The sequence below is a fragment of the Macrotis lagotis genome, chromosome 1, assembly GCF_037893015.1.
Source record: "Macrotis lagotis isolate mMagLag1 chromosome 1, bilby.v1.9.chrom.fasta, whole genome shotgun sequence".
Lineage (NCBI taxonomy): Eukaryota > Metazoa > Chordata > Mammalia > Peramelemorphia > Peramelidae > Macrotis > Macrotis lagotis.
The window spans coordinates 795,286,439-795,310,913 of NC_133658.1; the positions used below are offsets into that span (position 1 = coordinate 795,286,439).

Below are 24,475 nucleotides of genomic sequence, written 5' to 3' on the forward strand. Positions count from 1 at the left end.
CCGTGTGGCCTTGGGCAAGCCACTTAACCCCATTGCCTTGAAAAATATAAAAAAAAAATAAAATAAAGTAAAATAAAGAACATACACATTAAAGCTAGACATCTCTTCTTCTGTCTGGTGGGCAGAAGGTCCAACACTATGACCTCTCCAAACCAATGACTTCTCCAAACCAAGCTAAGGCAGACAGGTACAGTATGGGTTGGGGACAGCAAGTGATTTCCTATTTTTAAATCTCTACCAAGGCCTTTTACCTAGTGGAAGAAAAAAGAGGAAAGAACGGAGTTGTCTTGTTTTAAGAATTAAGTAATTAGATTCTCATGGGGTATTGGTCATCTGTCACTATGTCCAGTCTGGTCTGGACCCAGCCTGAGATCTCTTGCTATAGAAGGGAGGCTTGGATAGTGATGTGGAGAGAGCAGGACAAGAGACCTCGCCAGAATATACCAACATGGAAGAACAGGAAATCCTAGTGGAGTCACTACCATAAACTCTCACCACCTTCATCCTCAAAAACGTCCCTAGATCTCTTCAAACAACAGGAGAGTGCTCAGAGAATGTACCTATGGGGTGGGGAGGGGCTGCCCATTGCTCAGTCATAATGCATTTTTCTCTGTCACTTCCTCCTCTCCATCCTGATCCTAGCCTACTAACAAGGGGAAGGTAAAACATTCCAGCCCACATTTACTCTGCCTATATCAGGTCTACCATCAAGCTTCTCTACTCTTCAACTTCTCACCACCTTCACATCCTTCTCCACTTCCACCTTTACTAACGATTAGAGACAGGTTTGGATATATCATGTTGTTGCCAACATCATGAGACAGGTTAGCTTAACCTTAATGAGTGAATGACTATTGCCATAAAATCACTGTACTGACAATTAGACCATAGAGAATCTGGTTTGGATATACCATGCTGTCGTCAATCTATTGCTAGAAAATCATATACTGAAGGTTTGCCCAGAGTTGCTGTAGTGCCATGGTGTCTCACTGCTATAGGAAAGACCCATATTCATAAAGCCAAGGACTCTCAAGCAGCCAGACCATCACCAGAAGTTCTGTTTCCTATTAAATCAGACCATGGGGTAATAATGGGAAAGGCAGTAGAAGGAAGTCTTTGTACAGTATCTCCCTCACTATAATAAACATAATGTGCAAGTAATGTCTTCATATATAAGATGATATGGTCATCTTTGATTATGAAGGACAACTATCTTCACATCTGAGTAGAGATTCTGACCTTTCCCTACTATTTTGCCTAGGTAAGGCTTTCACCTACTATTAGCAGGTGTAAGACTCCATTCAGCCTGTCTGTAGATAGGAATATCAGGGATGGCTTTAACTTTAATTTGTTCATCCTTCATTTTCAAAACTGTCCGTGTTAAGAGGACAGAACTGTGCTGAGACTAGAGGGTAAGGACGCCATATTAGATATTCTCTGCTTCCTTTTGTTTGCTCTTGAAATTTGAACTGGACTTTCTTCCTCATCATACAGGTGCATGTTTGGCTGCTTGCAGGGAAGTCTGGTGGATAATTGCTATAGTAGCCAGTTGCAAGCAAATAGGGGTTCTGGTTCTATAGCATAGCCATGTCAAGAAAAACTCCCTGATTGATTTCTGAATACAGGGAGAGAAAAAGTCATGGCAGGCCAAGATCTGTCAGCCCACATAGTGGTTTCTGGGACTTAGCATTTCTATCTAGAGAGGTGGGTGGGAGAAGGAGAGAGCTGATTCAGTACAGGATCCAAAGTTGCAGTGGAGAGGAGAGGCCAGTCCCGACAACTGGAGAATCAGAGCAGCTCCTGAAGATTTCAGGGACAAGCCTCCCCTGCTTTCTAGAGCTGACAGTCCTCTTCCTGAGAAGGGAACAAAACATTAAACTCCTTTTTATCTTTTTTCCCCTACTCATGGTGTGACTAGTGGCAACTAGAGGTGTAAGTAAAGAAAATGTTGCCTGGGCTCTATTCACTCGTGCTTGAATTCTTAACCTACTTGTTTAGAATGTGTGGTAGATATGGGGCGGCTAGGTGGCATAGTGGATAAAGCACTGGCCTTGGAGTCAGGAGTACCTGGGTTCAAATCCGGTCTCAGACACTTAATAATTACCTAGCTGTGTGGCCTTGGGCAAGCCACTTAACCCCATTGCCTTGCAAAAACCTAAAAAAAAAAAATTAAATAGAATGTGTATTTAGCTCTAAGGTCCCCAAGACCTACTCTCTCTCTTCCTACTACTCTTCTCTCTCAAATCTTTACATGATGGCTGACAGGTGGCAGCTGACCCTCAGATCAATAGAATCTTGATACAATTTGTGGAATTCACATCTTATTATTAAAATATTTTATCATGAATTGCTAATACTGATTTATAAATTATGTACAGCTATAATCATACTAATATATCACATATAATATAAATGGAAGATGGTGTTCCATGCCCCTCAACTCTAGTAATTATATCCAACAAAATGTTCTACTCCCTGATAGCTTCATCAAATGATCAGGTAGTAATGGAAGGAAAGGGATTAAGAAGTGGCAGAGTCAGGCCCTAAATTCAGGTCTTCCAACTTTGAGACCAGTGAATACTCTCTCCACTAAGACCTTCTACCTCAGGGAAATCAGAATTATAAGGCAGGTTGCTGCCCTTGTGGAGTTTACAATCAAATATTTAGATTAAATGGTGTCTAGAGCAAGAGTAGTTTATTTTTATTTTGCAAGGCAATGGGGTTAAATGATTTGTCCAAGGTCACACAGCTAGTAAATATTAAGTGTCTGAGGTCAGATTTGAATTCAGGTCTTCCTGATTCCAGAGCCAGTGCTCTATCCATTGTGCCATCTAGTTGGAGCAATAGCATTTAACCTGGGATTGGTGAACTTGCATGTGTATGTGTATGTATTTGTGTGTGTGTGTACCTACACATACATATAGATCTTTATAACTATATTTCAATATTATTGGTTTCCTTTGCAATCCTTATATTTTATTTTATGCACTTAAAAATATTACTATAAGAAAGTATCCATAAGCTTCACCAAATTGTCAGTGGTTCATGACTCAAAATAAGATTAAAAACTTTTGTTTTAGAACAATGGAATCAAACTCAAAATAAAATGGATCCCTGAGTTTCCTATTTATTTATTATTTTTCAGTTGTTTCAATTGTGGTCAACTTTTCCTCACTCCATTTAGAGTTTTCTTGGCAAAGATACTAAAATGATTGTCATTTCCTTCTCCAGTTCATTTTACAGATGAGAAAATTGAAGCAGAGTGAAGTAACTTGCCTGGGTTCACATAGCTAAGTGTCTGAAGCCATTTTTGAACTCAAATCTTTCTGATTCCAGGCCCAGTGTTGTATTATGCCATCTAGTTGCCCAACCATATTGATTTAGAAAATCATAAATTAATATTATCTATGTTATATTATATTTCTATTTGTTTTTGCTAAACATTTCTGAATTATATTTTAATCTAGTTGGGGCAGCATCTGGAGTTTTATGAGCTGCTTTGGCCCCTGTCCCATGAAACTGTCCACTCTGGACTAGAGTAAAGCAACCTTGACAATGTGGGACCTTCTGATCATGCCTTTTGAAGCCTGGTTGAAGGAATTAGGAATGTTTAACCTGGAAAAAGAAGAAGGCTTAGGGATATTGCCTTCAAGTAAATGAAAGGCTCAATGTGGAAGAATTAGATTTGTTTGGTGTGGTTCTCCAGAGCAGAAGGAGGAGTATGGAGTACAAGCTGGAAAGAGTTTGATTTAGAAAAAAGCTTCTTAATAAGGAGAGCTATGACTACCTTGAGAGACAACCTGTTTCTACTCAAAGGCTGGTCATATGGCTCATGTCAGAGGTCAAATTTGAACCCTGGAATTTTGACTCCAAATTCAGCCAAGAAACCATGCTACTCCATTAGAGATAGGTATAAGAAAATCAAATCAATAAGTCAACCACTAAAGAGTCTACTATCTAGTTTGGCACTGGGTTAAGCCCTATGGATACTAGAAAAGATATAAAGGGTTTTTCAAGGTCTGATGGCTTGAACTGGAGGGCATACAAAAGGTAGTGGTAACTAGGATGATGATGATGTTTATCCTTTATTCTTTGTGGGGTTTTTTTAAGTTTTTGCAAGGCAATGAGGTTAAGTGACTTGCCCAAAGTCACACAGCAGGATAATTATTAAGTGTCTGAGGTCACATTTGAATTAGGGTCCTCCTGACTCCAGGGCCGATGCCCTATCCACTGAGCCACCTAGCAACCCCTCATCCTTCATTCTTTTTTTTCTTTAGGTTTTTTGCAAGGCAAATGGAGTTAAGTGGCTTGCCCAAGGCCACACAGCTAGGTAACCATTAAGTGTCTGAGGTTGGATTTGAACCCAGGTACTCCTGACTCCAGGGCCGGTGCTCTATTCACTGTGCCACCTAGCCGTCCCTCATCCTTCATTTTTGAAGAAGACCATGACAGGGAAGTGATGTCAATGACTAAGTACATGAATTGGATTTGAGTGAAGGGTGCTTTGCTAAGCCACCAGCCTCAATTTCTTCTCCACAGCCATGTGGACCAGATATGAATCAGGATGATTGGAAATGGTCCTGGGTGTGAGGCAATTACAATTTAAGTGACTTGCCCAGGGTCACACGGCTAGTATCTGAGACCAGAATTATATACCCAGGTCCTCCTGACTTCATGGCTGGCATTCTTCCCACTGTGCCATCTGGAACCTTGATGAATGTGTAAGACTGATAGGAGAGGGGTGGCTAGGTGGCACAGCGGATAGAGCACCGGCCCTGGAGTCAGGAGTATTTGAGTTCAAATCCCACCTCAGACACTTAACAATTACCTTGCCCTGAGGCCTTGGGCAAGCCACTTCACCCCACTTGCCTTGCAAAAAAAAAAAACTAAAAAAAATTTTAAAAAATAATAATAATTTAAAAAAATTGATAGGGAGAGGGGCAGCTAGGGGTACAGAATCAGGGAGAGAATAGTGAATGGAAGGGGAAGGAGTAGAGCAGGGAGAGGGGATAAGAGGAGAATGGAAGTAGGAGAAAGAAGGAGAAAGGTTAGAAAGAAGCAGAGGGGGAGATAGTGAATGGAAGGGGAAGGAGTGGAGCAGGGAGAGGGGATAAGAGGAGAATGGAAGTAGGAGAAAGAAGGAGAAAGGTTAGAAAGAAGCAGAGGGGGAGATAGTGAATGAATTTTAAAAACAAGATTGATAGGGAGAGGGGCAACTAGGTGGCACAGAGTCAGGGGGAGAATGGTGAATGGAAGGGGAAGGAGTGGAGCAGGGAGAGGGGATAAGAGGAGAATGGAAGTAGGAGAAAGAAGGAGAAAGGTTAGAAAGAAGCAGAGGGGGAGATAGTGAATGGAAGGGGAAGGAGTGGAGCAGGGAGAGGGGATAAGAGGAGAATGGAAGTAGGAGAAAGAAGGAGAAAGGTTAGAAAGAAGCAGAGGGGGAGATAGTGAATGGAAGGGGAAGGAGTGGAGCAGGGAGAGGGGATAAGAGGAGAATGGAAGTAGGAGAAAGAGAAGGTTAGAAAGAACCAGAGGGGGAGATAGTGAATGGAAGGGGGCGCAGAGGAGGTGAGAGGCGGATCCACGAGAAGGGAAGAGGAAGGCGAGAAAGGGAGGAGGAGGAGGCGGCTGGGGGGTAGTGCGGGGGGGAAGCTGGGGGAGGGGCGGGGGCGGGGGAGAGGAGGAAAGCCGCGGAGGGGGTGGGAGAGGGGGAAGCACTGCGTGGAGGCGGGACTTCCGGACGCCCTCGGCGTGAGTGGCAGGCGGGAAGCGGAAGTGGAGGCGCTGCTGCTGGTGGTGCTGGGGCCGGAGGAGGGACGCGCCTGAGCGGGGCCGCCGGGACCGTGCTAGAGACAGACGCGCTCACCCGCCGCCGCCTGGGGCCTCTTCGGACCCTCCGCCCGAGTGAGTGCAGCGGCCGCGGCGGGGCCCGGCGGGCCGGCCCGGACTCGTGGGCGGGGGCGGCCTCCCCGCCCCCATTCCTCCCCTCCCCCAGCCCCTCCCCCGCCCCGGGCCCGGGCCCCGAGGGGCGCCCCCCGCCGGGCCTTCCCGCCTCCCCCCCTTCCTGCTCGCGCCCGGGGGCCGCCCCGGGCGGCGGGCCCGAGAGTAGGCCCGGGCCCCGCGGCCGCCCCGGGCCCCGCGGCCCGCCTCAGCCCTGCCCCCGAGGAGCACCAGCCCGAGCGCGGGGAGAGGCCGCGGCGCGGCCCGGGCCCGCTCTCCTCCCGCGCCCCTCCCCACTCGCGCCCAACTTCCCCGCCCCGAGCCCCGCCGGCCCGCGGGGACTCCCGGAATGCTGCGAGCCTCGGCTCGGGGCCGGGGGCTCGGGGCCGGGGGTTCGGGGCCGGGGGCTCGGGGCCGGGGGCTCGGGGCCGGGGGCTCGGGGCCGGGGGTTCGGGGCCGGGGGCTCGGGGCCGGGGGGCTCGGGGCCGGAGCTGTGCGGACTTCATTTTTAAACTGATCATTGGATTCACCACAGCGGATGTCCTGCGCAATACTATGTGTTTTATTTCACACATTTATAAACAGTCCGAGAAGGGGGTCCGCGGGCTTCATCCCACCGACCCGCCAAAAGGTGAAGAACGCCAGCGCCGGGCCAGCCGCCTTGTAGGGCCCTGGAGTTACCTCTGGGAGGGACCCAGAGTCAGGCAGAATTTGGAGTCGGGTCTCCTAATGCTCCCACCCACCCTCATTTTACAGACGAGGAACTAGGTCTAGACAAGTTATTTGCTTCAGGTCACATTGCTGATCCTATTAATAATTTTCTTTTGTTCGTTTTAAAATGGCAAGTTATATAGTGATGCTTAATTTATTCACTTTACATTGGCATCTCACTCTCAGACTCTGCTAATTCACAAGAAGAAACATCATTTGGCCGCGACTTTGTTAATACTCTTACCCATGGGGAAAAGTATAAAAGTGTTATCTATTCTATAGTGTCTTGATTCGAAGACTCTTTAAATATTGGAGGATAAGGGCATGTCATTTTGGGAAAAAACAAGGAGAAAATACAGCCTGGTTTTGCATTTAGTTGTGTCCTGTGTCTCTTGAGTTCTAATCCAGAATGCATTGTTCTGGTATAAAGATTGTGTGGAGAGAGAAAAGAGAAAGACCATTGTGCTTTTTAATTTGTCTGCCAGAGCATTTGGTAATAAATTATGATGAGCTGGAGCCCTGGGACCCACCCACCAGTGATCACTGGAAGTGAAGCATTTAAGAAGGGGCTGCTCTAATGCACTCCCCTTCATAGTAATATTGCTGACTTTCTTCTGAAACAAAATAGGAGTCCCTAGGTCAGAATGTAAACATTCTGAATCTCTTTAAGCCTTAGTTCAACTCCTCTTTCCCTCATTTGTTTTCTAGTTCATTTTAGAGAAACATCCAGCTGGGTGATAATTTATAATTCTTTATTGTTGATGCTGTGTTCTGATTAGACATAGTAAGCATCCTGAGCATTGCTGCTGTAAGTAATGTAGACAGTTGAAAATAAATTATGTATAAAGATGCAAGATACTAGAACTTAGAAAATAACCTGAAGAGACTCTTTCCAATGACTGTTTCTGTTAAACCTCAGAATCTGCTTCTTCATGTCTCCCCAGAGAACCTATTTTAGTGTATAGTCCTTGACTTCTCTGGATGTAGTCTCTTGCCGTGAGTTTGCAGACCTTTTAAATCTTTTATCTGTAGACTGCTGGGCCTTTCTTACTGGGCCTGCTGTTTGTGATCACAGAGTATAATAACTAGCTGCCTCCAGGGATGATTATGGGAACAGCACGGGGCAACAAGGGGCACCAGATCCCCTTCTGTTGGCACACATTTTATATTGCTAGTTTCAGTTTTGCCATTCTAGAGGTCAATATGTTATGTTCTCCCTCAGTACTGAGTTATAAGCCCCCAAATCACTAGAGATTATATGACCTAGCACAAATTGCCCTATATATAAGGCTCTGCTTAATTCTTCAGTTTTGTTGTTTAGAGATTAAATCATTTACTGGATCTGATGCCTAGATAATATGAATCTTTTGCCATGCATTTTCCTTGGTAATTCTTCTTACCCTTGATTCTTGAAAAGTTGACTTTGTGAGCTACTGTCTTTATTCTTTTTGTGTTGTCCCAAAAATGTTTCTTTAACTAGACACTCTAGGATAAATGAAAGCTACTTTGTATCAGAAAATTTGAGTTTGACTGAAAAATACAAAATTCAAGTGTTTGAAATCACAAAGAAACAAGATTTCACTAAGATACTTTGCCCTTATGTGGGAGGAAGAAGGGTAGCCTTGTAATCATAGCAACACATTAGCTAATTAAGAATACTCTGTGCTCTACTCCCAGTTCTACCTACTACTTGGCCTTCAAGAAATCATCTTTCTGTTCCTCAGTTTCTCTATTCAGAACTTTTCCATTATATTGATGAGAAAATTGAGACATTAAAACCATAGAACATAAATAAATTTCAGAGTAAAATCCTTCATTAATCAGAATTTTTATTAGAAGGTATTACTATCTTTTTGTACAAAACCTAGCAATGGATCAGACCATAGTAATTGTTAGATTATATATTGTTTATTAGTGTGATGTACAGTAATTTTGCATCTAGGACCAAATTCAGGTTCTCCCATTTATTAGCAGTATTAGAGCACTTTGGACAAACCCCAACTTCTCTAGGTCAGTTTACCAAGATGTAAAATGAGAGGGTTAAATTAGATGATTATTTAAAAGTCTCTTCAGGCCTAAATTCTATGATTTTATGATTGAATGGTTAGACCTATTGGATTGAGTGTAGAAAATTCTTATTTCTTTAAATCAGAATTGAAGTGCCATTTTTGATTTGTTCTTTTGAGCAAAAATGCAGTTAGTTAACAATTGATTTCATGCCATGTAGAGGTATCTCTTCAGTCATTCTTTATAGAGTCACTTCACTTTCATCTGCTTCTGTAGCTTCTGGGTAAAAAAATGTTTTCTGTGATATCATCATAGTGAATATAAAGCAGAAATAATTTTTCACATTAAAATAAAACTCTCAATTATACCTTGTAATTTAATTTTCACCTTAACAGTATCTAGCATATTAAGTGTTACTTCATGTGAAATAATTAGGTGAAAATACTGAGTAGCAAAAAAGTCATAAAAGGATTAGTTTTTTCTTTAACTTATAAAGGTCAGGAAATAGACATTTAGTAAGTGTAAAATGGAATTGAAGTTATGCTTTCTTATATCCATAGTTTTAACCACTTAAAATTTGTTAAGATTGTGTTAAAGGCATTAATTGCCCTATAACTAATTATTCCTAGGCCAGTGATTCTGTGCAGAGATAACATTCTGAATTCTCCTGGTATACTGAGAATGGAAAGAATGCTAGCCTTGGAGTCAGAAACCTTGGGTTTGAGATCTTGCTCCATTAGTTAAACCTCTGTATGATTTCAAAGAAGTCATTGTATCTCTCTGAGCCTGAGTTTCCTCCTATGTAAAATTGAATTATGAATATTTGTGCTCCTTACCTCACATAATTGTTGCAAGATTAGTACCATTGTAATCCCTAAAGTACAGTGGAGATATGTGCTGCTATCTCTACCAATACTGATTAATATAAGATCATGTGATGGTGGACAGAAGGACTACATCCAGTTCTTCTTTATCTAGTCTGAAGTATAATGATATTATGCTGAGCGCTTAGGGCCTTGTATGTGCCAAACAATAGGAATACAGAAATAGAAATGAAGCTGTTCCTGCCTTCAAGGAGCTTTCACTCTATTAAGGGAGACAACTTGTTCATATATGTCTCTTCAAAGCAGAAAAAATAAATACAAAGTAATTTGAGGGAAGGTAGTAGTAGCTAGAAAGCTCAGAAAAGGCTTTATATAGAAGGTGATACATGATCTAAGCTTTGAATAAATGCTTGTCATCTTAAAGAAATTGTAGATTCTGAGAAGTAGAAGTAAGGAGGAAATGAATTTCAGGAATTGTGGGGGTACAGACAGACTATGCAGAGGCAGGGAGAGGAGATAGTCATAGGTGAGAACAAGGTCAGATCAACTGTACCATAGACTGTAAAACTAAAAAGAGTAGATTGGAGCCATGTTGTGGTATCTTTAAATGCTGAACAAAGGAGCAGTCCTGATGCAATTAAATTTTTCCACATAGATATTATTTTTTTATGTTTTGTTGAATTATTTTCATTTCTTTCCTTAATCTATTTATCTATTTTGGGTTTGTCCCAACAACCTACCACCATACTCTTAATTGGAGCATTACAAATTTGGATTGCAGTCTCCTTCACAGTTTCTGTGTGGCACATCATAGGATAGTAGAAGGAACATTGGCCTGGAAATCAGCAAAACTGGGTTCTATTCCTTGACATCTGTTATCTTTGGTAGTCTTAAGTTACTTTACCTCTGTGAATCTCAAATGTTTTTAACTGTAAATTCAAGGGTTGAACTAGTTGCTCTCTAAGATCCTTTCTAGATCTAAATCCTGTGAGAATTTTTTTACTTAAGAGGAAACTCATTTCATTTAGATGAGATTACCTTAGAAATCATCTTGTCTAACGACTTCATTTTTCAGATGAGATAAACTGAGACCCAAAAAGGTGATATGATTTGTCCGAGAATACATAGCTGTAAAGCAGAAGAGTTGAGATTTGAACTAGATCACCAGATTCCCAATCCAGAACCATGTATTTTAAACTTTACACCGTTTTTGTCATTTGTGGATTGAGTATGCAGTTAGTGATATTTCCACATTACAAATGTGGAAATGAGGCAACAAGGCTCATTGAGGCCATATCTTTCTGATGATCATAAGCTAGTAAATGGAAGAGCCTAGACCCAAAGCTATTATAAGAGACATACCAGATCTTCTGTAGGGAAGTAGTGGTGGCATAATGGAACATGCTGCTGTTTTGGAATCCAAGAACTTGGGTTTAAATCTTGGACAAGTTAATTTATCTGGGTCTTAATTTCCTCATTTATAAAAAGAATTGGGCTAGATGTTTTTTGAAGTATCTTAACAGCTTCAAATCCTTTAAACTCATTTATGGTAAATGGCTCAGATATGACCTTATTGATACTGTTTTTAAACTGTCAGATAAATTCTGTAACTGTTGGTTAAAGCGACAGCAGAAAATTGCTTCTTAAAATTGCAGATTATGGATTAAGATGATTTTAGTATCATAAATGCAGAGTTGTTTTCCATCAGAATACTGTATTTTAAAATTCAGAACATGAGATCCAGTTTATATACTTTTTAGCCCTTTCTGTTTTGGAATATGTCATATCCAAAGTGGACTTGACTGATCAAGTCGTCCTGGCAGTACCAGGCATGGGTTTGGGCCTTATTCCAGTCTTTTTTGTTCAGATTAGTGATTTGTTCTTAAATAAGAGTTATTGAAACCTAGACACTAAAAAAGGAAATGAATTGGAATATTAATCAACAAATAAGTATCTCTCTGGTCTTCCAGAAGTATAAATGTATGCAACAATATCTGTGATAACTTTAATATGTTATGATTTTTAATCTTTAGAGTCTGGTTATTGAATTAACACATATTCTAACCATGAGCAATAATTGAGATAACTCTCAGATCAGAAAGATTGCATTAATGAAGATTAAGATTTTTTTTTCAATAGCATAATAATTCTTACTCATTCTCCATTTAAGTAGCCTCAAATTTAGGTTCAAAAGTTCTGTAGGCTATAAAAATAATAACTAGCCCATTCAATTTTTTTTAAGGCCATGGGGTTTTTAACTGACTTGGCCAAGGTCACACAACTAGGCATTAACTTTCTGAAGCTCGCATTTGAATTCAGGTCCTCCTGACTCCAGGGCTGGTGCTTTATCCACTGTGCCACCTAGCTGCCTCCTTTCAATTTTCTCTGATCCTGTAAAAGGAAAGGTTAGATTAGATCATCTCTGAAGCCTCTTCTAGCTTATAAATTTTACAAGTCTGTGAGTTCATGAATAAATAGCAAGTATATATTTGGTAGCAATAATTTTAGTTAATGTGAAAAACTAGCCAGTGCTAGCACAAAATAACAAGTATTTAATAATTAATTGCCCATTGATAATATTTGGAATCTTTATGATGTCCCAGATCCATTGAAATACTGGACTTTACTGACCTTTAGTCTGATTTTTTTCAAATTTAATATATTTTCATCTACCAATTTGCATGAAATGTTAAAGCTCAAAAGGAAAAAAAATTTAGCTTAGTGAGTTGATGGATTGTGCTTTCATTTTAAGAGTGTAGTATATATATTTGCAGTTCTTTAGCACTAACACAGCAGTTCATTTGTGAGGTGTAGCACTAGATAAATATTTGTGAAATTAATGAAATTCATGCCATTTTTATGGAAAGTTTTACAGTGTATGAGAATGAGGCGGGGAAGTGCTGGACATTTGGATTTTGCTCTTCCCCCATCAACTGTGGTTATTTTCTCTGTTTTTTGTTTTTGTTTTTGTTTTAAACCAGGTCTTAGTGCCTGGAGCAGAAATCCTCAAGTGGTTGGGAATTGTCTGATTTTTCTTAACTGTCTTTTGGAAAGTCAACATTTCTAATTTAACTGAACTTTAATTCTCACTAAATAATTTTGCCTGGTACATTTGAAAGAGACTAGTGCCCAGCCTTTTGACTAGCTCAAAACCTTGAGTGGTTCCTACTCTAATGAGGGATTTATATAGTACTAGGTAACCACCGGGTTTCTATCACTTCAGCTCTCTTCCAAGCTCTGTAACTGTAGCAGTCAAAACTTCTTGTGAAATTTTCATTGATCCATAAGTGTTTAATCCCCCTGCACCTGCACTTAGTATAAAATATAGTTATGAAAAATTTATATAGGTAGAAAGCAGACTTAGAATAGTTCCACTGATTTTAATGCATTGTTCCTTAAAGACAATAAAGTCTTGGCAAGAGTATAGTGATACCTGGATATATGTGGTGCTTAAAGTAGGGTCATGTCTCAGAGCCTCCTCCCTACTAAAAATAAACTACAGTTGCAAAATTTCTAGGCAAAGGCAAAATGAAATCTTAGTAATTTTAACCTAGTATATAATACTTTTTAAAAATATTGGACAGAATCTAGGATTTTATTAGCACAAGGAAGTTTCAGAGACATTGTAGGGTATTAGATCTAGAGCTAGATCTGGGTTCAAGTTTCTTCTGTGTGACCCTGGGCTAGTCACTTAATCTCTCAGTATGCCCAGGCAACTCAAGAACTAAACCATAAATTATAGAAGAAGTTGCTGATCTACCTTGGTAAGGGGATTTTCTTTGCTAGATTTCTCCCTGATTAAATGAAATAACAGATCTAGACAAAAAAAGAGAACCCCCACTAAGAAAGCTTCTTACACATTTTCATCTGGTCCTTATCCTGACACTTAAGAATTTTACAAAGTTGTCTGTAGGCCAAGAGGCTAAGTAATTACCCAGAGTCACATAACCAATATATTCCAGAGGCAGAACTTGAACTCAAGTCTTTCTGAATCTTAGGCCTACTCTTTGCCCACTATGCCATGTAGCCTCTATCTTGGCAAATAAGTCTTATTTGTATAGTAGCTTGGCCTTACATATTGTTGATTGAATAAATGTCACTCACACACTTTTTCTTCAGGTATAGAATGAGCCAAGGGGACTCAAACCCAGCAGCTATTCCACATGCAGCCGAAGATATTCAAGGAGATGACCGATGGATGTCTCAGGTATTTAATTCTATTTATGTGATTTGGGACTATGCACTTTAATTTTTGACAAGATCCAAGTGACTATTTTTTTTCCAAGTAGGCAAAACACATTTATTGAAAAAAAAGCATAAAATAAAAAATTATATATGGGGTGCAATTAATGATTCCTTATCTCACTGTTTTATTTGCCAAATTAAATGCTTACTACATATAAGGTACAAAGTTAAAAATGAAACACCCTCTATCTCCTGGGAGCTTTCATTCTATTGGATAAGTAAATTATAATGGGATGCTTTGAGAAGTATGGTAGTTGCCTTCTAGCATGATAATTTAAGAAGGCTAGGAATGTATTTACAACCTTAACTTTTTAATAAGCCAATAAAAATTGAATTTCTTTGGAGTGAATTTGCAAATAGTTTAATCAGCAAGTTTTATCTTTTAGATAAAAATATTATTTTTTAGAAGTCCTAATGATGGTCACTGTCAAAAAAGTTGAGTGCTACCTAACATGAATTTAATTGTAAAATACAGGGTTTTTGTTTGTTTGGGTTTTTTTTTGTTGTTGTTGTTGTTGTTGTTTTTTAGGTTTTGCTAGGCAATGGGGTTAAGTGGCTTGCCCAAGGCCACACAGCTAGGTAATTATTAAGTGTCTGAGACTGGATTTGAACCCAGGTACTCCTGAGTCCAGGGCCAGTGCTTTATCCACTGTGCCACCTAGCCGCCCCAAAATACAGGGTTTTAAAAATAATTTCCTTCATTAATGTTTGATTTTGTAATTATTGCCTATCCATTTTTCTCATCATAATTTGGGTTCTAAATTTAATTCACTTTTAAAAATCTGGATTTATTTAAACTTTTATAAAGCTTGATTTCTATTTATTCTACCTACCTATTCTAACTGTAAGTTAGTGTAGTAGACAGCTATTGGATTTGGAATCAGAAGACCAGGATTTGAATTTGATCATTGATATATATAGATGAATTTCTAAAAAAGTCCCTTTACTCCTCTAAGCCTCCATTTCTCCAGCCTTTTTTCCCCCAAGTGGGGGCAATAATACCTCAGGAAAGAACTATTTAATTGTGGGGTGTTATTATTATTATTATTACCATTATCTGCCTCATACAATTGTTAATGAAAGTACTGTATCAACTATAAAGTACTATTTCAATGGGAACTACTTGTGCTCATTCTGTTTGTTGTTTGGGCTTTATTCACCATGTAAAGTAGTATCTTATTTTATTTTCTGTCTCCAAGTGCTAATATTCCAAGATTTGGTCATTTCTATCGATGTCCTTACTAACTTTATGCCATTTGATTGTTTTCTTTCCCATAAGATTTGAACAATTGGCTCAGAAAAGTTAAACAGTAAGCTTTAAAAAAAAACAAACCCAAAACCCCAGTATATTTATATTCAGTGTGTACATAACTATGTTAAAAATATATATTGCTGTATAATGGGTATCATATTTCTTGCCTTCTCAGTGGATAGGGAAGGATATAAGGAGGGAGAGAATTTGGTATTGAAAATAAACATTTTTTTAAAGTATGTAGGTACATTGATAAAAATCAGCAGTTATTTGGAGTTCTGGAAGTAAATTAGTATATGTTAAATTCTCATGTATTATTTAAGTTGGTGATAAAAAGTTCCAGAAATCTATTCATTGAATCAATTAAATGTATTTGTGTGTCTCCTAATGTCTTAAAACTTAAATGAAAAGTCATAGATGCTACTTTATTGTTTTGATACTTTTAGTTTCCCCTTTTTGGACCTGTTCCATTATGCCCATTATTAAAGTGTAGTAACCGAAATTGTATCCAGGAGTTGCCCTCAGATGACTAGGGTTGGAAAATAGTGGATGGTCGGTCCATTAGGGAGTTGTGGGGAAGAGACCTTTTTAACTCTTTAATAATCAAAGAGAAACTTAGACTGGACAGCCACAGAGGTTATTCTCAGCTCCAGATTTGTGATCCTTTGGTTGTACTATCACATAACCATGAGCTGATTTCTTGGTATTATTCAGAGCATGAACATTAAAGACATAAAATGATGTGTCTTGGCCAGGAAAAAGCCTCCCCTTTCCTTACCAGTTAAAGTTTTTTTTTTTTTTGCCTGTTTTTAGGAAGGCACCGTGGTACAAGAAAATGTGCACTGACTCTGGAGTCAGAGGACCTGGGTTCAAATCTTACCCATGATGCTTACCTGTGTAACCTTCGGCAAGTCACTTAATCTCCCTGGGCCTCAGTTTCCTCATCTGTAAAATGAGGGGGTTGGACTAGATGGCCTTTAAGGTCCCTTCCAGCTCTAGATCTATGTATGATCCTGTGATTACTTCAGATAAAGAAAGCCTTGTGCCACATTTCCTTTCTCTAATCAATAGTAGATTTCAAGTTGTAATGGCCTTAAACTTGGGGAAAGCATTAGTAGATGGAGTTCATCAATATTGTTTTTAAGACATTTAATGGAGACAAACTGGGGAGTCTCATGGTCATAAACATCTTGCTAGAAGTAGGAACTAGAATCAAAATTGAACTATACTTGGTTTTTGGATGAGTCTTTGCAAATGATAAGAAATATAAGTATTTGGGTCAAATCTTACCCCGATATAATAATTACTACCTGAGTAATCTTTGGCAAATGATTCAATCTCCTGGGTCTCAGTTTTCTACTTCATAAAATGAGAAAGTTGAATTAGATGGCCTCTAGGGTCCCTTCCAACTCTGAATCTATGAACCTGTGACTTAAGGATACAGAATTTACAAACCTGGGTTAAGCTGAGGAGACAAGTTTAAACAGAAACAAACTATAAAAATTGCTGAATTCCAGTTTGCTACATTTTTATACATTTGGGCTAATAAAATTCATATTAGGTTAGGTTAAAATTTTAACAGTATGCCTGTTTATAATATGATTATATAAAGATAGTCAGTATAGTAGAAGAGAAAGACCTTTCAACTATAAAATTCTACCCAAAGAAATGAGCCAATGGGGGAAAGAGAAAGTAAGGTTTAAAAGAATGGCAGCAGAGTAACTGGTTGGACAACTGTTCTTTGTAGGCTGAGAAATCTCACAGGGGAAGAAGTGCCAGTTTCTAATTCTTTCTTCTTCAAAACAGCACAACAGATTTGTCCTGGACTGCAAAGACAAAGAGCCTGACGTCCTTTTTGTGGGAGACTCCATGGTGCAGTTGCTACAGCAGTATGAGGTAAAGGTTGGGGGGAGATAGTTGGGAAATTGGAATATTGGTAGGTGATACCTGCTAATTACAGATTTTCATGTTGAATTTACTCTAAACTAATGTGATTCTTTTTTTTGTTTTTTTATTAAAGATTTTATTTGAGTTTTATAATTTTTCACCAATCTTACTTCCCCCACCATAGAAGGCAATCTGTCAGTCTTTACTTTGTTTCCATGTTGTACATTGATCCAAATTGAGTGTGATGAGAGAGAAATCATATCCTTAAAGAAGAAACAAAAAGTATACGAGATAACAAGATCAGACAATAAGATATCTGGTTTTTTTTCCTAAATTAAAGGGAATAGTCCTTCAGCTTTGTTCAAACTCCACGGCTCTTTCTCTGGATACAGATGGTATTCTCTATTGCAGACAGCCCCAAATTGTCCCTGATTGTTGCACTGATGGAACAAGCAAGTCCATCCAAGTTGAACATCACCCCCATGTTGCTGTTAGGGTATACAGTATTTTTCTGGTTCTGCTCATCTCACTCAGCATCAGTTCATGCAAATCCCTCCAGGCTTCCCTGAATTCCCATCCCTCCTGGTTTCTAATAGAACAATAGTGTTCCATGACATACATATACCACAGTTTGCTAAGCCATTCCCCAATTGAAGGACATTTACTTGATTTCCAATTCTTTGCCACCACAAACAGGGTTGCTATGAATATTTTTGTACAAATGTTATTTTTCCCCTTTTTCATCATCTCTTCAGGGTATAGACCCAGTAGTGGTTTTGCTGGATCAAAGGGTATGCTCATTTTTGTTACTCTTTGAGTGTAGTTCCAGATTTCTCTCCAGAAAGGTTGGATGAGTTCACAGCTCCACCCACAGTGTAATAGTGTCCCAGAATTCCCACAACTCTTCCAACAGTTGATCATTATCTTTTCTGGTCATATTGGCCAGTCTGAGAGGTGTAAGGTGGTACCTCAGAGAAGCTTTAATTTGCATTTCTCTAACAAATAATGATTTAGAGCAATTTTTCATATGGCTATGGATTGCTTTGATCTCCTCATCTGTAAATTGCCTTTGCATATCCTTTGACCATTTGTCAATTGGGGAATGGCTTTTTTAAAAATATGACATACTTATGTATATTTTAGAAATGAATCCTTTGTAAAGATTGTTTCTCAATTTACATTTCTTTTGATCTTGGTTACAGTGGTTTTTATCTGTGCAAAAGCTTTTTTTTTTAGATTTTTGCGAGGCAAATGGGGTTAAGTGGCTTGCCCAGGGCCACACAGCTAGGTAATTATTAAGTGTCTGACACTGGATTTGAACCCAGGTACTCCTGACTCCAAGGCCGGTGCTTTATCCACTACGCCACCTAGCAGCCCCAGCAAAAGCTTTTTAATTGAATGTAATTGAAATTATCTAGTTTGTTTTTGGTGATGTTCTCCATCTCTTCCTTAGTCATAAACTGCTCCTCTTTCCATAGATCTGACAGGTAAACTAGTCCTTGATCTTCTAATTTGCTTATAGTGTTGTTTTTTTATGTCTAAATCCTGTAACCATTTGGATCTTATCTTGGTAGTGGGTTTGAGTTGTTGGTCTAATCTAAGTTTCTTCCATACTAACTTCCAATTTTCCCAGCAGTTTTTATCAAAGAGAGAGTTTTTATCCCAATAGCTGGACTTTTTGGGTTTATCAAACAGCAGATTACTATAATCATTTCCTGCTATTGCACCTAGTCTATTCCACTGGTCCACCACTCTATTTCTTAGCTAATACCAAACAGTTTTGATGACTAATGCTTTATAATATAATTTTAGATCAAGTAGGGCTAAGCCCCCCCTTCTTTTGCACTTTTTTCATTAAATTCCTGGAAATTCTTGACTTTATTTCTCCATATGAATTTACTTACACCTTTTTCTAACTCATTAAAATACTTTTTTGGAATTTTGATTGGTAGGGCACTAAACAGGTAGTTTAGTTTTGGTAGAATTGTCATTTTTATTATATTAGCTCTACCCATCCATGAGCAGTTGATATTTGCCCAGTTATTTAAATCTGATTTAATTTGTGTGAGAAGTATTTTATAATTGTTTTCAAAAAGTTTCTGAGTCTGTCTTGGCAAATAGACTCCCAGGTATTTTATATTGTCTGAGGTTACTTTGAATGGGATTTCTCTTTCTAGCTCTTCCTGCTGTATCTTGCTAGACATAAATACATATATATATAAAAGTTGAGGATTTATGAGGGTTTATTTTATAACCTACAACTTTGCTAAAATTTAAACATATATAATTCTGGGAGAACTTTGTGCTTTGAAGTAAGATAGACAAGTTTAAAGGCTTGTTTGGTATCACTGGCAAGTTAGGGAATAAATGAATTCTCATTTAAAACTAAATCCATAAGAGCTTGAAATGTTCTATCTCTGTGTCATTATCATTCCCTTAGGCTGGATACATAAAGAGGAAAGACTATTCTGTATCCAGAGAAACAACTGGAGTTTGAACAAAGACCAAAGACTATTACCTTAAATTTAGGGGGGGGGCCCTGATATCTTATTGTCTGATCTTGCTATCTCTTATGCTTTATGTTTCTTCCTTAAGGATATGATTTCTCTTTCATCACACTCAGTTTGGATCAATGTATACCAGGGAAACCAATGTAAAAACTGACAAATTGCCTTCTGTGGGGGGGTGGGGGGGAGGGAAGTAAGATTAGGAGAAAAATTGTAAAACTCAAAATCAATAAAATTAGTAAAAAAAAGAGGAAATACTATAAAGGAATCAATTTAATGATAAATGTTGGTGTATCTTATAGGAGTGAATTGTATTACTGAAGGATTCTTGAATTAGATCTTTTGGTGTGGAAAGTCCTATGGAACCACATGTTAGTCTTTTCAGATCCATAGCACTCTGTTATGTTTTAATTCAAAAGATAAATATTTTATTTTTCATTTGAATTGTCTCACAATGTGCTGTGATAAAAAGATTTATTTACAGGTAATTGTTAATTTAGGTCACTTGTTTTCATGTTTTTAGATATGGCGAGAGCTTTTTTCCCCCCTTCATGCACTGAATTTTGGAATTGGTGGCGACACAACACGGCATGTCTTATGGAGACTGAAGAATGGAGAACTGGAGAATATTAAACCTAAGGTAAAATAAACTCAACAAGTAAAGTGAACTTTTTTTTTAGTTTTTTTTTGCAAGGTAAATGGGGTTAAGTGGCTTGCACAAGGCCACACATCTAGGTAATTATTAAGTGTCTGAGACCAGATTTGAACCCAGGTACTCCTGACTCCAGGGCTGGTGCTTTATCCACTTCACCAGCTAGCCGCCCTGCTTTTTTCCATTTACATAAAGAAAATCATTAACCGTGATATGTCACAATTCAATAGAGTACTGAAAATTATTTAGAGTAAATAAGCAAATAGTAAAAGACTTCATTCCTTTCATATGCTAATTCGTTGTAGAATAAATGGTAGTATCATTGTGTAGCATATTACCAAGATAAATAACTAAGAAAGCAACATTTGTTTATTTAGGGCCGGATCAGTGATTTCATTCCTGTGAAAATTCTGAGCACTTCTCTGTATATTAGAATACATGGAGGTTAAGGATTTGTTCATGTTCCAAAAACTAGTTTGTCAGATGTCTTCCTGACTCCAAGACCAGCTTTCTATCTATTAAGTTCTACTTCCTCCCAAGGAAGAAATATATTGATTATGCTAGTTAAATATCTAGTTATTAAAATTCTCCTTCTAAGCTACAGGAAAAAGACATGATATTAAAATGGGAAATGTTATGAATTGACTTCTTTTTTAAAGTGTATGAAACTTATGGAACAAGAATAAGTAAGCTATCAACCCTGGTTTTTCACTGTTTTGTTTTCTGAGCTGGTTAATTGAAATAAGTGTTTTATAATATCAAGAACTCTGAATGAAGACAAATAAAACTTGATGCATGATTCAGGGTTAAAAAATGGGATCTTTTTTTTAACTTTCTACCTTATAAAAAATGTATCTTCATGCCTCTCTTTCCTAACAATATGGAGAAGCATGTGATTATAGATGCAGTTGTTTCTCATTAAACAGTAGGCACCCTATAAAATAATGTTCTCTTGTTCTTGGTTTCAGGTTATTGTTGTCTGGGTAGGAACAAACAACCATGAAAATACAGCCGAGGAGGTAGCAGGTGGGATTGAGGCCATTGTACAGTTGATTAACACAAGGCAACCACAGGCCAAAGTCATTGTACTGGTATGCAGTCCTTTGGTGTGAGTGGAAACCTTGACATCTCTAGGGATGTCAAGAACATAATATATATATATATATATATATTTGTATGTATTTAGAGAGAGAGAGAATTATATAAATTCTCAAAAATAGCAATATCATATGCATTTACTCATGAGTAAAAATGAAATCTTTAGATTGAGAGCATCTTGAGAAAGGGAAAAACCTGCTGTTGATAAAAATCTCTTTCTACCCTTCCCATTTGTATATCTTCTACCCTATCTCTACCACTCCCATTTATTTCTTAAGCCAACTGGCATTATCTACTCAACATCTTCCATCATCTCTGTTTGGATGTTGCAGTTTTCCCTATTGTTGTAGGTAGACTAATCTCTTTCCTACCTCTAAGGGTCTAAAAAAGTGCTTAAACAGCCTGTAATCAATTTTCTAGAGATAACATAAAAATTTCTGACTTCTAAGTATACCTTGATTAGGTCTGACTTGAATGAGGATAGATAGATAGGTTGTTCCACTTCAGACAAGTATGGGTGGATATATATTGGAATTCTGAACTGTTTGAGGGTTTTGACAGATGACCTATTAATATAGGTTTTACATTCTGAGGATAATAGAATATTAAGTATTTTCCAAACAGAAAGCACTCTATCCTTCAATAATATTTGAAATTAAGCTAGTGAGTCATTCTCATCTTGAGTAAACTGTGTATAACATTATAACATGTATGTAAATGATTAATCTCATGCTATTTGACCAATTTAATTCCATTAGTTAGGTGAAAGGAAGTACTTATAATTCCTGAGTGGAATAGAAGAGTGGTAATGAATTACAGATGTGTGAAATATTGAAAAGGTAGAGAAAGTTAATACAGTTATCCCTTCCATATCACAACTTTTCCCATCTCGATTTCAATATAGTGAAGACTGATAAATCATAAGTCAGTATAAGAAAATAAATGGGGAATCTTACAGAAGCAAGATTCTGTGATGACACAGAAAAAGTTTAGAAACTCAGAAATGCATCAAATAGTTTTATAGTATTATCTAATATCAATTTATTTCATCTTTTACTGTAAACACCTCAGAAAGAAAAAGGAAAAATTAAGACTCCTCTGGTACTAAAGGAGGGGAAAAAAATTTTCCACAGATTTTCCAGCTCCTAAGGCACCATGCCCTAATCTCTCCTCTATGTGAAAAGTATAAAGGATAACAATGTTCTGCTCATTTTGTCATTGATGACTTTTTGTTTTTGCTTTTACCAACCCAGGGTCTTCTCCCTCGAGGTGAAAAGCCTAACCCTTTGAGGCAAAAGAATGCCAAGGTGAATCAGCTCCTCAAAGTATCTCTGCCCAAGCTTGCCAACGTTCAGCTCTTGGATACAGATGGAGGCTTTGTGCACTCAGATGGTGCCATCTCCTGCCACGACATGTTTGATTTCCTACATCTCACAGGAGGGGGCTATGCAAAGATCTGCAAACCCCTCCATGAACTGATCATGCAGCTGTTGGAGGAAACGCCTGAGGAGAAGCAAACCACACTTGCCTGACTGGCTCCCATCAGTGTTAACAGCATCACAGCCTCATCTGAGCAGTTATTTCACTGGCACTACAGAATCCTTCTCTTTCTTAAAGCACTTTCCATTTTAGAATGTTCCTGGATGTTCATAACTAGTGTTTGAAGGGAAGGGGGGGATTTAACCTGGTCTTGTACATAAAAGGTTTGGTTTAATTACAGAAAAAATAGCAAAGGCAGGTTATTGTTTTAAGATATTCTTTGGTTGAAACCAGAACAGGACTTTAGTTGTTTGTCTGTCACTCATTGCATCATCGTTTGTTCTCCCTAGGACCACATCAACCTAAGTAATGAACAATACCCAAATCCCTTTGTTTTTCCTTTTCTATGGATTATGTAATATGTAATAATTTAGCTTGTTACCAGAATCACATTCCACTTTGCTTAAAAACAGATGTTTTTTTCCCCAGTTTTAAAGGTTTGTATTTTAGGAAGTTTTTAAATTTTTTTTTTAATGTGACTCATGTTCTGGATTTTTTATTTTAAACTGTAGCACTAAATTGAACATAATTGGGATTCAAAAGTGGGAGGTGCTTCAAGGGTAGTAGTAATAATTGTGTTCTGCTCTCTTAATTTCCCTTTTATGCTTCCTTTAAAAGAACTTAGCTGTAACGGACAGGTTTTTGCCCTAATCTTTTGGGAAACTTCCGGTTGATTTTATTTTTTATGCTGCTGAATATCATGTCTCTATTGGACCCATTCTTGCCTTTTTTTCTCTACCCCCTCATTTTTGGTCCATGTTGACATATGTCATTACAAGATTTTAACAGTTCTTTTGGTATAATAGCTCTCTTTGCTCAGAAGTGTGAATCTCCAGACAGCTGTTCCCATGATAACATTACTAGCATCTCATTTTTGTGTGGTGTTCTGTGCCATTGAGATTCTGTGCAGTGCTGTCCATGTTCCAAGTTCTGATTTTTAATTTTTTTAAATAAGGATCTGTCATTCTCTTACAAATCTGTTATTTTTTTTTCCTTTTTGGGAAAAAACGAGTATTTCCCTTTCTACAAAACCTAAAATTATTTAAAACCTTATCAGGTCTTAAGTTGTACATTTTTGTTTATTGATATTATTTTTACAGATGTTTTATTCCAGCTGAAATTGGCCTTTACAAAAAGAGAAGCAAGTATAGCTTTGCTTTGTAAAGAATCTTTCCTTCCTTGCTTCATATTCTAACAAGAGAATTAGGTTGGTTTAAATCATAGGGTTCCTTATGAATGTATTTACACATTACCCTGCCTCCCAAGATCTTTTCATAAGAGGGCTTGATATATTTTTCAGTTTGCCTGAGAAAGAAAAAAGGCTTTTAAAGTGGGGGGTGGGAGGGAAAGGGAAAATATAACTAAGAGTTCATTGTACACCCGTGGGAAATATACAAACTGGAATTATAAAAAAAAAACATAACTTTAAACTGGACTAGATGTTTATTGCAGTAACCAGTTAAGGTCTGACTTACTCTATGCTGCAGTGATTGAGATTACTAGTACCCAAGATCTAACTAAGAGGACATTCGTGTATGGTCTGTTCTTTGCTTTTAAAGCAAGTGGCTGGTTTAGGTGTGAGCATTAGTATTGTGACCCATTTTTGTGTTCAGAAGGAAAAGAAGGGATTTGGGCTATTGTTCTCCCCCTCCCCAAATCTCCTTGAAGGTTTCAAAGCGTTTTAAAACTTTTTTAATAGTATACATCATTTTACCATTGCGTCATGTGTTTCCTTACAGAAAAAATACATGCTGCTCATACAGAGCTTGTTTGCTACATTAAAATTTTTCTTTGATTTTTGCTTATGTTTTAA

The 24,475-nt window shown here is 38.1% G+C and overlaps 1 protein-coding gene across 4 annotated transcripts; it reads left to right on the forward strand.

Moving 5' to 3' along the window:
* The first annotated feature begins 642 nt into the window (after positions 1-642).
* Positions 643-22,903, forward strand: PAFAH1B2 (platelet activating factor acetylhydrolase 1b catalytic subunit 2). Of its 4 annotated transcripts, none has more exons than XM_074216750.1 (6): positions 643-824; positions 13,602-13,689; positions 16,786-16,875; positions 19,897-20,013; positions 20,994-21,116; positions 22,377-22,903. In XM_074216750.1, the coding sequence occupies exons 2-6, from the start codon at positions 13,609-13,611 to the stop codon at positions 22,653-22,655; spliced, it is 690 nt and encodes a 229-aa protein (XP_074072851.1). In that variant the 5' UTR covers positions 643-824; positions 13,602-13,608; the 3' UTR covers positions 22,656-22,903. The 4 variants fall into 4 exon arrangements, with proteins under 4 accessions (XP_074072851.1, XP_074072850.1, XP_074072852.1 ...); XM_074216749.1 differs by lacking the exon at positions 643-824 and adding an exon at positions 5,766-5,904; XM_074216751.1 differs by lacking the exon at positions 643-824 and adding an exon at positions 6,470-6,571.
* The last annotated feature ends 1,572 nt before the right edge of the window (positions 22,904-24,475 follow it).

Excerpts from the sequence above, each read along its gene's own strand:
- PAFAH1B2 (XM_074216750.1), top strand. The coding sequence starts at position 13,609 with ATGAGCCAAGGGGACTCAAACCCAGCAGCTATTCCACATGCAGCCGAA. Across the intron at positions 13,690-16,785 it reads ATGACCGATGGATGTCTCAG|CACAACAGATTTGTCCTGGA; the intron begins GTATTTAATTCT and ends TCTTCAAAACAG. Across the intron at positions 16,876-19,896 it reads AGTTGCTACAGCAGTATGAG|ATATGGCGAGAGCTTTTTTC; the intron begins GTAAAGGTTGGG and ends TCATGTTTTTAG.